The sequence below is a fragment of the Poeciliopsis prolifica genome, unplaced genomic scaffold (genome assembly GCF_027474105.1).
Source record: "Poeciliopsis prolifica strain line A6 unplaced genomic scaffold, Auburn_PproV2 SCAFFOLD038, whole genome shotgun sequence".
NCBI lineage: Eukaryota > Metazoa > Chordata > Actinopteri > Cyprinodontiformes > Poeciliidae > Poeciliopsis > Poeciliopsis prolifica.
Genome location: NW_026562413.1, coordinates 5,857,909 through 5,871,730, shown reverse-complemented (window position 1 = coordinate 5,871,730; position 13,822 = coordinate 5,857,909). Strand labels below are relative to the sequence as shown.

The 13,822-nt window shown below is 42.3% G+C and overlaps 1 protein-coding gene across 2 annotated transcripts; it reads right to left on the bottom strand.

Annotated features, from left to right (window-relative positions):
* Positions 1–4,135: 4,135 nt before the first annotated feature.
* nkain1 (sodium/potassium transporting ATPase interacting 1) lies at positions 4,136–12,645 on the bottom strand. 2 transcript variants are annotated; one of them, XM_055054049.1, is made up of 8 exons: positions 12,454–12,645; positions 11,690–12,113; positions 8,881–9,018; positions 8,701–8,781; positions 7,469–7,666; positions 7,286–7,346; positions 6,197–6,278; positions 4,136–5,587 (listed from the first exon to the last, which is right to left on the bottom strand). In XM_055054049.1, the coding sequence occupies exons 2-8, from the start codon at positions 11,741–11,743 to the stop codon at positions 5,578–5,580; spliced, it is 624 nt and encodes a 207-aa protein (XP_054910024.1). In that variant the 5' UTR covers positions 11,744–12,113; positions 12,454–12,645; the 3' UTR covers positions 4,136–5,577. The 2 variants fall into 2 exon arrangements, with proteins under 2 accessions (XP_054910024.1, XP_054910025.1); XM_055054050.1 differs by lacking the exon at positions 12,454–12,645 and adding an exon at positions 12,267–12,398.
* Positions 12,646–13,822: the final 1,177 nt, after the last annotated feature.

The window sequence follows — 13,822 nt, the reverse complement described above, 5'->3', positions numbered from 1 at the left end:
CAAATTGCAGCAAAGTGCCTGGAAAAACGATTAGCTTTGGATATGATGGCCGTATTAAATGATCAAGTGTGTCAGTAGTTGTCTTTTTGAATGTTGAAACATCTATTATTGTTAAGTTTTGCTCTTCATTTTTGCATAAAATAAATAAGAATGAAATAAAATAAAATAAAATAAATGAATTTAAAAAATACAGTTTATTCAGTTACCATGGCAGATGTATGACAGATATCTAAAATGTTTCTTCTTATTTCAGTTCTGCTTCATCTATCCATGCTTTCCAGACATACATACCGCTTTTATGTCATGTTTTTATTTTTATTTTTTCACTAACGCGGGAAGTCAAAACTGTCCTCAACAAGAAGAAGGCTGCCTTCAGGAGAGGAGACAGGGAGGCCATGAAGGCAGCACAGCACGAGGTGAAGAAGTGTGTGAGGGAAGCAAAAGACAGCTACAGGAGAAAGGTGGAGCAGAAGCTGAGAGAGAACAACATGAGGGAGGTCTGGGAAGGTGTGAGGACCATCACTGGCCTCAACACAAAGACCAGAGTCGTTGAGGGAACAATGGAGAGGGCAAACGAACTGAACAACTTCTTCAACAGGTTCAACCAGTCCATGCCTCCCCAACCCCCTCTCTCACTGCAGCCACCTTTGCTCCTTACCACACACCTCCCCCCAGGCAACATAACACTGACAACCCCCCGCACACCTCAGCACAATCTCCGCCCCACATCACCACAGACCAGGTCAGAGAATAGCTGAGGAAGCGCAAGCCCAGGAAAGCAGCAGGGCCGGACCAGGTGTGTCCAAGGCTGCTGAAGACCTGCGCTGCTGAACTGGGAGAGCCACTACAGCGGATCTTCAACCTCAGCCTGCAGCTAAGGGAAGTGCCCAAGAAGAACAGGCCCAGCGAGCTGAATGACTTATTCAATTCGCCTGCAATTGAATTCGCCTACCAGGCAGATGTTGGTGTGGAATATTTTTCTGCAAATATTCACACTTATCAGGCCAAACCATACAGTGCAATATCACTGGTCAATCTATCTGCCAAATTCCTATATTTTCTTTTGTGTTGTATTTATATTCTTTGTTTTGAATTTATATTCTCATTACATTTACTGTGTACCTTTGTATTTAATTTGTATTTTTTGTATTCTTTTGTATTTTGCGCACTGTGTGCCACTTTTTTGCCTGTAAGCTGCTGGTAACTTTAATTTCCTGAGGGAGTCTTCCCAAGGGATCAATAAAGTACAAGTCTAAGTCTAAGTAATTGCTATTTGATGAGGGTGAAAAGGTGATTTCTTATACCATAAGTATGATCCCCACTCCGTTTATAGAATACTCACACAAGAAATAAGTTTCTCAAAAGGAAATATCATTTCAGACGGAACTATTTAGTCTATAATCACTATTATTATCTTTTTCCTTATGTGTTTAAAACAAGAATCCACTCAGACTCTGTGGCGGATCTCCCAACATGGCGCATTACCGCCCCCTTTTGGTAGAGTTTATAGCACCACGTCACTGCTTTGCAGTAGTGTAAATTCCTTAGTAAAATCTTTTGCTATGTTATATTCAAAATTAAGTAAACGGAATATTAAATGTGTTTCATTATATGTGTTAAAAAACAATGCGACTGAGTCATGAAGAGGGGTTCATTAATCTCTCCTGATGGTGATTCTGTTTTAGATATCCGAAATAACAATAATGCACTTCAAGGAACGTGTTGGCATTACACAGAATAAAAAAAAAAAAAGTGAAATCAATTTGGTCTGTGACAAACATGTAAATTATCTTCAATGTAAAAAAAAAAAATCCTGCATGCCTGAAATTTTCTTTCATTTGTCCAGGAAAAGATGAATATTGGCAAAAAAAAAAAAAAAAGAAAAAAGAAAAAGAAGAAAAAAAGTCTTCCCATTTATATGATAAATTAGCTTGCCATAGCCTCCCACAGAGTTGAGAGGGAGGGTTCACATCGCTCGGTCCCTTTGTTAAGCCCCACTGTCTTGTCTGCTGCTATTGTTTGCCGTATTTTGTTAAGGTGTTGTTTTTAACCCCATTCACAAAGCTGCTCGTGGTAAAGATTTGCCCCACTTGCTGCTGTTCCGGTAAAAAAAAAATAAATAAATAAATCCCAGAAAATTAATAAACACCAATTCATTCGATAGAAAATACCGTAGCAAATACTGACTTAAGATTTTGCCATTGATATCAGGGAATCACCAATAAGAATTATGGAGAGGATGTTGGTGTCATTCCCGGGTTTGCTGGGCGGAAAAACGTCTCGATGTGGCGGATACACAAAGCAACCGGGTCTCCACGGCAACGGGGTGCGCGCAGCCCATGGCGGCGGCGCGCCGCACCGCGCCGCACCCGCGCCTCACCGCACGGCCGTCCCCGCCACATCCCGGGAATGTGGAGGGACGGCGGGGAAAAGAGAGCGGGAGTGACTCGGAGAATAAATAAATAATGAAACAAAGAGACCCCCGGCGGGGCATTTGGGAATGTGCCAACGTCCACCCAGACACACACACACACACACACACACACACACATACGCATGCAGAGAGTGACAGAGTGCTGACAGTGTGTGGATGATGTAATGCGGATGCAAAACATTCCCCGTTAATTGGGTTACCTTTTAGAGGAACATGGGCACTTTTGGGTCAGCTTGTTTGCTCTACGCCATGGATAGACATAGTCAAAACGAGAGTAATGAGTCATATAAATAGCGTGGAAACAGAAGATTACACATCATTTACTACACTCTGGTGGGCGATAAATAAGTAAACAGTTCAGGCTTAACTCGTGGTGGAAAGAACTGCACACCAGATTACATTTATGTAATTACAGGGTAAAACGTAAGGCCAGATTTATTATCTATGAGCTTTATGTTTATGGAGGACATAAACATAAAAAAAGGAGGAATGGGCAAGAGGGGCAGGCAGAGACCACCTTCTATAATTTATGGAGATAATAAGATTAGAGATTTTTTTTTTTTAATTATGATTATTTTTCCTTTGTTTCTCTTTGCAATGCATACATTTATAGTGTCATAACCTCCCAGAAACATCCACCCACCTAGCTGTTTCATTTTTCTTTTTTAATATGTTAAGTTACTTTTTGTATTTCATCAGAAAAAAACAACAAACTCAAACAGATTAACATTTTTTGTGGAGGGAGGTCTGGTGGAGAGCCATGTCGAGACAGACATAAAACAAAGTCGTTAAGACAGGAGGTGGTTGACTCTGAGGCACAATAATCACAGGAAGGGTTTGAGAAGAGGCCATGTAGAGGCTTCAGTTAGAAAACTGAATAAACTGGATATAAAGAGATTTAATCCGTCAACATCCCATCATAATTGGAGGAAAATTGAAGTTGTGCATTGGTCTGATCAGAGTTCAGAACTGAAATCAGGATCAAATGTGTAGATTCATCTGAAAAGACATTTACAGCTTTTGCAAGACCGTGCACATTTTGTTATTTTATTACAGTTATGTGCCACTGGAGTAATCCATCAGACAAGATATTTTAGGATTTTTTCTTTTTTTTTATGTTTGCATAGTCTTTCTGTGAGAGCAGTGAAACAGGAACACAACTGCTGTGCAGCAGGATGATTTAGAGCTTTGATGCCTCCTTCATGCTGTTTGCATGTTTGCATGTGTCGGTACACATCCAAACCAAGTCCAAAAACATGCATGTGGAACCACAATTCAATAAAATCCACCTTTTTATGGTTATAAAATTGCAAAAAAGAAACAAAAAATTCTCCTGCTCCCATTTCTTATACTTATTTTTGGGGGGTTTTATGCTGATATTTATGAAACTACATTAAACAATAGTGTCTGTGAGGGTGAAAAAAAATTATGCTATGAAAACAGTATTTTCTAATTTGTGGTGCTTAATAATATTAAAGTAATCCCAATTTTAAGAGACTGGGACACGAGAAAGGACTGAGCCGTTGATGTTGTTAAGTGAAAAAAAATCTTTAAATTCTTGAGTGTATTTGCAGGAACGGCTCCCACATTTCCCGGTGCGCCGTCTCTTTAAGAGCCATTCCCCTGAACGCTGGAGATTTTCAAGGCCGACAGGAACAAACAACTGAAGTGAAACGGGATGCAGAGAAACAAAGCCAGTCGTGACAGCGCTCGGTTTATTCAAAATTTAGACACTCTCAGTGAGACAAACGTGTCTGCAGATGACGACAGAAGTCACATTTGAAATAGAAAGTGTACTTTTATTATTTCAAACTTTACTTTACACCCGTTGAGATCTGCACCTCATACCCGTCTCCTTTATTCTCACTTTCTGTCACATTTATTATCGAAAAGAAAAAAAAAAAAGACTCTAAAGTCTCCTTCGCCCTCACGTTCGGATGAGAGTCGATGAGCGAGCTGCTCGGACTCGATGTCTTCCTGATGCAACAAGGAGGAATACTGCAAACTGGCTAAAACAAGGCAACATGATATATACAAAAAGAGAGAAGAAGAGAAACAGGTACAAAGCAAAACAAATTTGCTGTCATCCCTCCCACACCCTCCATAATGTGACCCTCTTTTTTTCTTCTTCTTCTTCTGCAAATAGAACCAACAAAACAATCATCGGCTGGTTATTTACATGCACAGTACTACTTCCCACCCCAACAAATAAAAATAAAAATACACACTAATGCCTCATCCCAAAGCCATCTGATCTGAACACATGCCCCACAGATATTCCTGGAAACAAAACAGAAATTGGCACCTTTTTATTATCAGGACATCGCATGGAGGGATTACTGTCCAACAGCTGCATTACGGTCCAAAATGTGTGAGATTATTGCACGACAGACTTAACACTCTAATTGCTTGTTTGTTTAGTTCTTCTGCACCAGAACAAACACTGATTAATGCGAGCTTGATCCTTTAAGGAGTCGTGGTTTCGATGGCCTCTCCTACGGGCCTGAGGTGTGCAGCTGGAGCGGCATGGGAGGAAAGAGAGACGGCTTTGGGAGGAGGAAACTGCAGGACTGCTCTAGCTTTAACGTCACACTCTAAAACGACAACAGATACGAGCTGTGCCTCGGTCTATCGCGTGGCTCCGCCCCTCCAAAAACATCCACACACACAGAGGAGCATTCACCCCAACAAAGAAGTCAAACAAACGCAGAAGGGCGCAGCGTGGTTGCAGAGTCCAGAGTACAACCACGAAGCACCAGCTCGGAGCTGCGCAATCGTATCACACACGCACGCACACGCGCACACGTCGACTCGAGAGGAAGCGCTCAGAGCTGGCAGTTTTGAGTGAATCTTCTCCGAATTCCCTCCCGCTCCACTCCCACCGGGAACCGCTGGTTCGTCCCTGAGCTCTGCAACGTTCGTTTCAGGGCTGACTTCAGTTTTCCTTCCTCGGACACAAAACACACACGCAAACATGCTCACACTGTCTCTCCTCTCTGGGGTCAAAGGTCCGCTCCTTGGGTAAACTGCGACACAAACGAGTGAGTGTAATCAGGGGTGGGGTGGTGGGCAACCTGCCGCTTCTTTCTTTCCATCCACAGTGACAACTTCAGGCTCGGGCCTCAAGGGGGCGCTACTGACACTTAACCAGCCCTGGGAGGAGGAGAGGATAAGATCATAGTCAGAATTAGAAATAATTCCCTTTGACATAAGAAATACAACTTTTTCTATTTATATGTTCATAACTTATTTCTGGAGGAAAAATATTACATTGTTTTTTAATTTATTTGATAGAATCCATTAAACTCTAATCTTCATTTGCATTTTTCCTTTTTATGTCAATAGGTTGGAGAGCAACCTTTTGCTGCAGTGATGGCTGGACTTTGACTAGACCACTCTAATAAATGAATATGCTAAAATGGTTCTGAAACTTCTCCACATCTTTATTCCCATGACGTTGTCCAATGTTCGCTATTACATCACTGATGCCTTCGCAGTACAACTGGATTTATACTGAGATTGCACATCTCTGTTAATGAATTCAGAAAGAGATTGATTGAACTGAGCTCTTATTCAGGCAGAACAGAACAAAAGAGGCGTAATAATACCAATACATTCTTATCTTTCCCTCTGTTTCACAATTATGGACTCCATTGTGATAGTTAGTTATTCATTAATGCCAATAAAATTCATTGCTGTTTTTGGTTGTACTGTGACAAAACATGAGTGAACTTCAACGTGTGTGAATACTTTGTGACTCACGTGTAAAGAGGCTGTAGCTGCAGATGAGAGGACTTCTGGGGCGGCTGATAGCCGTACGAGTCAAATCCACCAATAAAATCAACTTGAAAAGGCAAGAAAAGATAAATAATGAAAAGAAGAGAACTATAACATCAATATCATCAAGTGTTCTAGTTTAATCTGAATCGAATCTATAAAAATAAGAGTTTATGAATTCATCTGACTGTGTCTTGGATTTACAACAACATCTGCTGTTGTTGCACAGAGGCCTTTAAATGGATGGTTGTTGATTTTGTGACCAGAAAATGCTTTTTTTGTTTGTTTGTTTTTCTACAGCTGAGGAGTTTTTCACCTCTTTTACCACCCTGCTTCGGGACCCTGATGACAGGAAGACGTTTGGTCTACCGCCAGCCTGGCTTGCCAAAGATCCAGAGATTTTGAAACATGCTGATTGACCCTCTAACTATCGGTACCTGCCTCACAACATTACCGGAATGTTCTATAGCCTTTTCCATTTTTAAGAGTGTCTCAGACAAATGGACCTCTATGTCCCCGGAGAAACTGTAACTTATCAAAATGGGAAAGATGAGAGAGCATTCCACTCAAACAAGGCGATTAGATTAGCAGGTCGTCGCACATTTGCTTTCCTCGAGAGGTGTTTTCTTCATTCTCTCCTTTATTCAAGAGTAGCTAATAGAGTTAGGTCTGTTCCCCTTTGAAGTGATTTACCAGAGGAACCATTAAACCTGACCAAACAGACTATATAATGTTTTTCATTGCACTGCAACTCATAAATGAGTCATAATTGCTCATGAGGATAATGCGGTCATTTACCAACAGCCATATAAAATGCAATATCGAGGACGAGCGAGAATTAAACTCTGATGAGAAAGGCCCGCCAGAACCACAGATGGGCGGCCCGACAGACAGCCGCTGTGGCGGTGGGAGTACTCCAGCCCACACAATGCTGCCCACAGACGGGGAGCTCAGCTCACCCGGAGGGAATCCTGAACACTGAGATCTCTAAGCATGACTCACGCAAGAGAAGACAACTAGACGGCATCTCTCACACCCAAAACCGACACTGGCAGACCCTCGGAGAGCACTCACAGCTGTCCTCGTCATCCTGGAAGACTTTGCTCACGTAGCAGGCGTACACGAAGCCGAAGAGCTGTTGAGAAGTCGAAAACGTTCCGGTCAGATTGCACGTTTTGGTGCGGTGTTCTTCGAAAAATAACAATAACGGGTTCTGAGGCAAACTTTATTAGAAACTCTTCGTTTCGAGGCACTTACAGCCAAAAGGATCTGGATGGCCGAGCTCAACACCTCGATGTACTGGTAGTCGAGGAGACATCCGGACACCGTGATGACGTGGTGGTCGTCGGGGGCCATCCGAGAGTCCAGCACTGGCGTCACGAGGCAGCCGGGGCCGTGCTCCATCCACCACGAACGATGGAGGGACGTGTTGAAAGTCATGAGAAAGTCCCTGTCCTGGAAAGCATCTGATTGGTCAGCGATGTTTCGCCACACAACATAAAGCGCATCAATCAGTCTTCAGATGTAACAGACTTTTAAACACCGGGAGAAGAGGTCTGACACCTTTGAACATGCTCTAAGTCGTATTTACTTAGGCGCAATTTCTATGCGAGAAAGAAATCTTAAAGCTACACAGCAAACCATCGTTTACAAAAGACAGACTACGTTCTTTATTAAATTAGAAAGTGTAAAAGTGGAGCGACTCTGAAATTTTAAGTTAAACTGTGCCCATTCAAAACCTGAAATTGCCAAATTTCAAAAGTGGATATAGAGCATCACCAGTAGGATCGTTTGACCTGAATGAAATAAATGCAATTATCAAATTTATACTGTCTAGGCAAGTATCATGTTGCTGCTAAAGACATATGGGTATCACATAATTCACCATCTACTGCCCAAGATTAAATCTTGTTGGCTATTTTTTCCAACTCGTTCAGATTTTCAAAACAACTAAAATTATTTTCGACTACATTTTTGTCTCGTGTCATTAGTTGACAGAAATTTCTATCCTGGTTTTAGTCATTCAGGATGAGTTCTCATCGAGTTTTATGTTCATAGCAGACTGATTAAATTTATCCTGGTAGAATTGCAACTATTTCTAGAGGAGATAAAAAATTTAAAAAAATATATTGAATTTTGAGATGAACGATTATTTATGGAAATCACAACAGCGATGCTGGAGGCTGGCCCAACTCATCCATTATGGACCGAAGCATTACTGATACTGATTATTTTCTGGTGTCATGACAGTGATGCTGAATGGTGAAACAGTTGTAACACAAGCTCTGCTCATTTTTTTCTATCCTAATTATCTCGCTTTTTCAAAGGACTTTCGGTTTCTTGACATAGCACATAATCTGAACTCTATAGGATTTTTTTTCACCTGAAAAACTGATTTAAAACAAGTGATGTAAATCTCAATTTTTTTAATATAAAAAGTAATAAAATAGGTTTTTATTAGAGTAACACATGGAACCAAATATGTTTACCTGTGACAGGTTTCCTACTTCCAGGTAGAAACAAATAATGAAGGAGTTCCATCCAACCCACAGGACCAGCCATACTGCATACTGCCAGAAAGATCCAATCAAAAGTGCTTTTATGAAATTAAATCAGTTCAGTGACAGGAATGTGGAATGCTGGCAGGGTCGGGGGTACGTGGCACTCACAAAAATGAGGTATCTGAAGCGAAACTGCACAGTGCCAAACATGCCCAGGATGACGGCCATAATGTGCAGGAAGTTGGCCAGGATGGGAGCCCACTGGTAGCCCAGAAAGTCAAACACCTGCCTCTGGAGGGCCGCCACCTACGGAGGTTTCAGATGCACACACACAAAGGCCTGTCAGAGGAGGCATGATCAAAAGCACGCAGGGACATAAAGCGTCCTCACTTAATCAAGGTATCACACACGCACTGAGTGACAGGGACACACATACTCGAGGCTGCCGCAGCTGTTACCATGGAAACTGCCTGGAGCACCAGCCAGTCCAGTGACTGTAAAAAGGACCACCCCTTACAAAAAAAAAAAAAAGAAATAGCTGGGCCAAACTAATGAGAATCTATGGGCCAAATCCCTCTGCTGCACAAAAACTCATCGGCACAGCAAACAATGGCCACAATGAGCAGCTCTAACGAGGCTGCTAGGCGCACTCACACCATGTCGTACTTATTAAACATTATAAAAGGGATGTCTTAACTTTTTACTACCTGAATTGCATAAAAACTAAAAAACGCTTTTGCTGTCACACAGATTCTAAATTCATCAAAAAGTTTATGCAGTGTGTAAATTAGTTAAATTAGGCAGAATTTATCACAACTTCAACCACTAGATGGCATCAAAGTGCTTCTAAAGTGATGCAGGGTATGTGTTGATTATGCATCAACAGGCGCTGGAGTGTATATATGTCACTGTGACTATAAGCCAGTTTAATTTGCCCATTGTTCATGTAGACGAGCTACACTGCTGCCCCAGGCCAGTAGGAGGCGCTGAAGATATCTGAGCTCTGAAGACCTGAAATGTGTAGAATGTTTATCAAGAATGAGGCTGATTTCTAAACAAGCTTTAAATATTAATGATATTTCAAGTAATTTCGTTTTTCATTTATACATGCATTTGTTTCCATGAATGACAGTTTTCTATTACGACCAATTAAAATGGCAACGTCTTGCCAAATTGAATATTTACTTGCCAAACAAGTAGGCCTGTCACAACAACAAATTTTGCCAAACAATACGTTTTCCCACAACAATAAAAGATAATACTGTTGTTTTGAGGCAATTTCCAACTAATACGATAGTAACAATGGAAGAATAATACAACACTTTCTCAAACATCAATAAATCTTAAATTTCAATGAACATTTAAATACTGGAACTAGAAAACATTCTAAATATCCAAAATAAAGCAACAAAACAACAGGAACAATAAATCGAATGAATTCTGAAGTCAACGCCACCAGTTTTGTTATTGGTCTACTAAGGAAATGTGAAACTAGTGTTAAGATGGACAACACAGACAAAAATGAGATCTTGGACACTTTTTATGGTATGGAGTGACCTTAACAGGAAGTCGGGCCCCTAATTATATTCCGTTCAGGGTCCCGTACATTCATGTGCGAGTCCTTCTAAAGATTCACATGATTTTGCTGACACCAGCATGCACAGGTTACCCTGTTCCCTCTCCTTCAGGGAACCACAGCCTCGCCTGTAATGTGGGATGGCGCCCCAGCAGCTGCAGCTCAAAGCCGTGTGTGTGTGTGTGTGTGTGTGTGTGTGTGTGTGTGTGTGTGTGTGTGTGTGTGTGTGTGTGTGTGTGTGTGTGTGTGTGTGTGTGTGTGTGTGTGTGTGTGTGTGTGACTGTACAGGGAGGCTAGACAAAAATGTCTGATTACAATGTGTGTGTCTGTAGCACGCCGCTCTAATTATATCTTGGTGGTTAGAGAGGCAGTCTCAGCTGTGGACACACAAACACACGCATGTATTAAAACAGAGCCGACCCAAGGCAAAAAGTGAACTGAGCAGCTGCTTAGGGCTCCCAAATGAGGGGGATATATCAGTGCTAATTATGCAAAACAAAACTTCTGGTCCTTAATGTAAAATATTACATGTAAATCAGTGTAGTTACATCGTGACAAGTTTTAAAATGCACATGGAACCTATTAATGTAGCAGAAGTAAACCAGCTGGTTTCACTCTATATGTTTTCTGCCTTGAAAACAGAAAACCTAATTAAACTATGACTAATTAAACTAAGACAACAGTAAAGAATATTAATACAAAAATATATCCATTTTGATGGATGAATTTGAGACCTCTGTTTCTTTTTTCTTTTTCTTTTTAAGTAATTTTCCTCAAAAAGCTTCTGCATCAAATGATGCACTTGTTTTATGCCCTCTAGTGGAGGATTTAAGTACAACTGTTACCCAAAATTCAAAGACGTCTGCGTGAACTTTCAAGAAAGAGTTTCCTCGTGAAATGCAAACTCTTAATGTTAGGATGATTTTGGAACATGAAACGTTTTTAAAATTTCATGTCCTTGAAAAAAAAAACAGCCTAACAGAGTTATACAGTAAATAATGTAAATATGAAATGATAATATGGGTCAGTATGTGTTTTATACCTGATTTAACATCAAATTAAATAGTAAAAGCAAAAATTTAAACTCTATATTGTTGAACAGTTTCTGTAAAAATATCAAATTTTACAAATTACAGTAACAATATCAATATTTAGCTATTTTTGTCAAAGCATCGAACAAACTGTTTTTAAAGTATGAGATTTTCCTACTATTGTTTATTTTTTGTGAGAGTTTAAAGAGTCAATACATCTGGTGTAAATTAAATGTAATTTGGAGAACTGCAGGGATTTAAACTCGAGTGCAAGTAAAGGAACATTAGTCGAGATTAGAGTTGGCAATAACATGTGCCCAGGGCCCCATTCAGCCTTGGACCGGCTCTGTATCAAAGCACGCTCACTTACCAGCTGCAGTGAACAGATCACCAACAGCGTGCATCTGCCGTCACACTTCCCCATTTTGGAGGGCTCGGGCCGCGGCTTGGAGCCGCGGAGGCTCCGGGGAAACGACGAGTCCCCGGTCAGATCCAGACTGCCTTCCCGTCTCAGTTCACACCATTCCCGGGATGAATAGACCCGCACAAGGCCGCCGCCGCCGCTTCCTCCGGCGCTTCCACTCACAGCGGCTGATCCATCTCCGGTCTCCGCTTTTGTCTACACGATTCCGGTCACGGGAGTGTTTTCACGGGGAGGAAAAGGTGGCGGTGATGAGAAGTGAAGGAGGTGCTGGGGTAGTCCGCTCCACACCGGCCTGCTGCTGCTGCTGCTGCCGCCGCCGCTGCTGCTGCTGCTGCGAGGTCCGACCGACTCCGAATCACCTCGGCCACACCTTCCGGAGAGGGGGGGACACACACAAAGGCACAAAGAGAGACGGAAAGCTGTCACAATCTGCCCCAGGCTGCAGACTGAAATGAACATCATATGATACCGGATCACACGGAGGGGAGGGGGGGCGGTAAGCGGCGGGGAGGAGGGGACCGACCCCGCATTAACACTCCGGCTAACGGTCGGCTCCTCCGCCGTGGACACAAAGCAGCCCGCCCGGACTCCTCCTTCCACGGCGGGTTTGCATCGCGCAGGGATCCCACTCTGCTCGGAGGGAGCTCAAAAAAAAAACAACAAAAAAAAAAAAACATCAGAGAATCGAGTTAACGGGGAGACCGACTCACCAGCACCGGCTCCGGCCTTCCACGGCTCCGTCTCGCAGCGTCTTTTGTCAACAATTGGTGCCGGGGCGAGCGCAGGAGGAGCCGGGGGGAGAGAGGGATGAGGGGGTGGGGGCCCACAGTCACCGCGAGGCCCCCCGCCCCCGACGAGGAGCTGTGAGGTTTCAGCAGGGCCGTTTAAAAAGAACTACAGACACCAGGGACGGTGGGGGGCACGGGGCACCCCTTTCACCTGTCACTCTCCTAGAAAGTTTCTTATGTATATTTGGTTATTATTATGAATTTAAGAGCGGAAAGGCTGATCTTCAGTTTGTAACAGTAAACTTTTTCACATATATTTCTATTTATCCTATTGCGATATGACTGACCGAAACGGCAAAACAATTTAAGAAATATAAGGATTTCATATAATAAATCCACACAATCTAGTCCAGAAATTAATGTGTAATACATGACAATCCTAAGTAGCATCAGTTATTAAACATTCTGACTAGTGGATAACAACTTCAAGATTTTAGAGAAGCTGATCTGGTCGGGTGTGATTTTGACCTTTTCGTCCACATAATCTCTTCTCAAGTTCTGAAGGTTCTGTTGCCTCTTCCATGCTCTTTAGTCAGTTCTTTACATAGATTTGCATTTGGGTTCCAGTCCGTTGACTGACCGGGTCAGCCTAATGGGTTTCTTTTTGCTCTCTGAAACCAGATCGGAGTTTCCACTTCTGTGTGTTAGGCACCAATCTTTTGCTGGAAAATCCAATTCGGTTCCGTCTTCAGATTACTGTGAAGAATGTCGCTGTACTTTAATCCATTAGTCCTTCCTTTAGTTACCTGACTGTAGACTGCCATAATTAGGACTGAATTTGTGTGTATGTCACTAATTTTGAATCTGGACTTATGTCTGGACATAATCCGGACCTGTTTGCTTTGTGCTGCTCCTTGAGTCCTTGTTGCTAGCTATAAACTGATTTGAATAGAAATATCAACACTTCCGTTGTTGGAAAAGTCACCAAGCATTTTTAGGATGATGCGCAATACCTTTCCACCTCAAAACATTGACTGTAAAGTCCGCCCATCTGTCCGTCGTCTATATCCGCTTATCCTTGCAGGATCGTATGGTGGCTGGTGGCTATGTCAAAAAATCATCTCCATTTCCGACATTCCCCCTTCATTGCTTCATCCCAACGATGCTTCTCTAAGATGTCCATTGATGCTGTTTCCAACCACATTTAGGGACGTTGTAGTTTTGTATGGTAAGCTGAGAAGATGCACAGCTCCACCAGGTGTTTGCTAATTGCTGCTGCCGCTAGTCTGGGGGAGCTCGGCTGGAGACGGAAGCTCAAAGGCGGAGCTTTGCGGGAATAAGTGGTGCATCG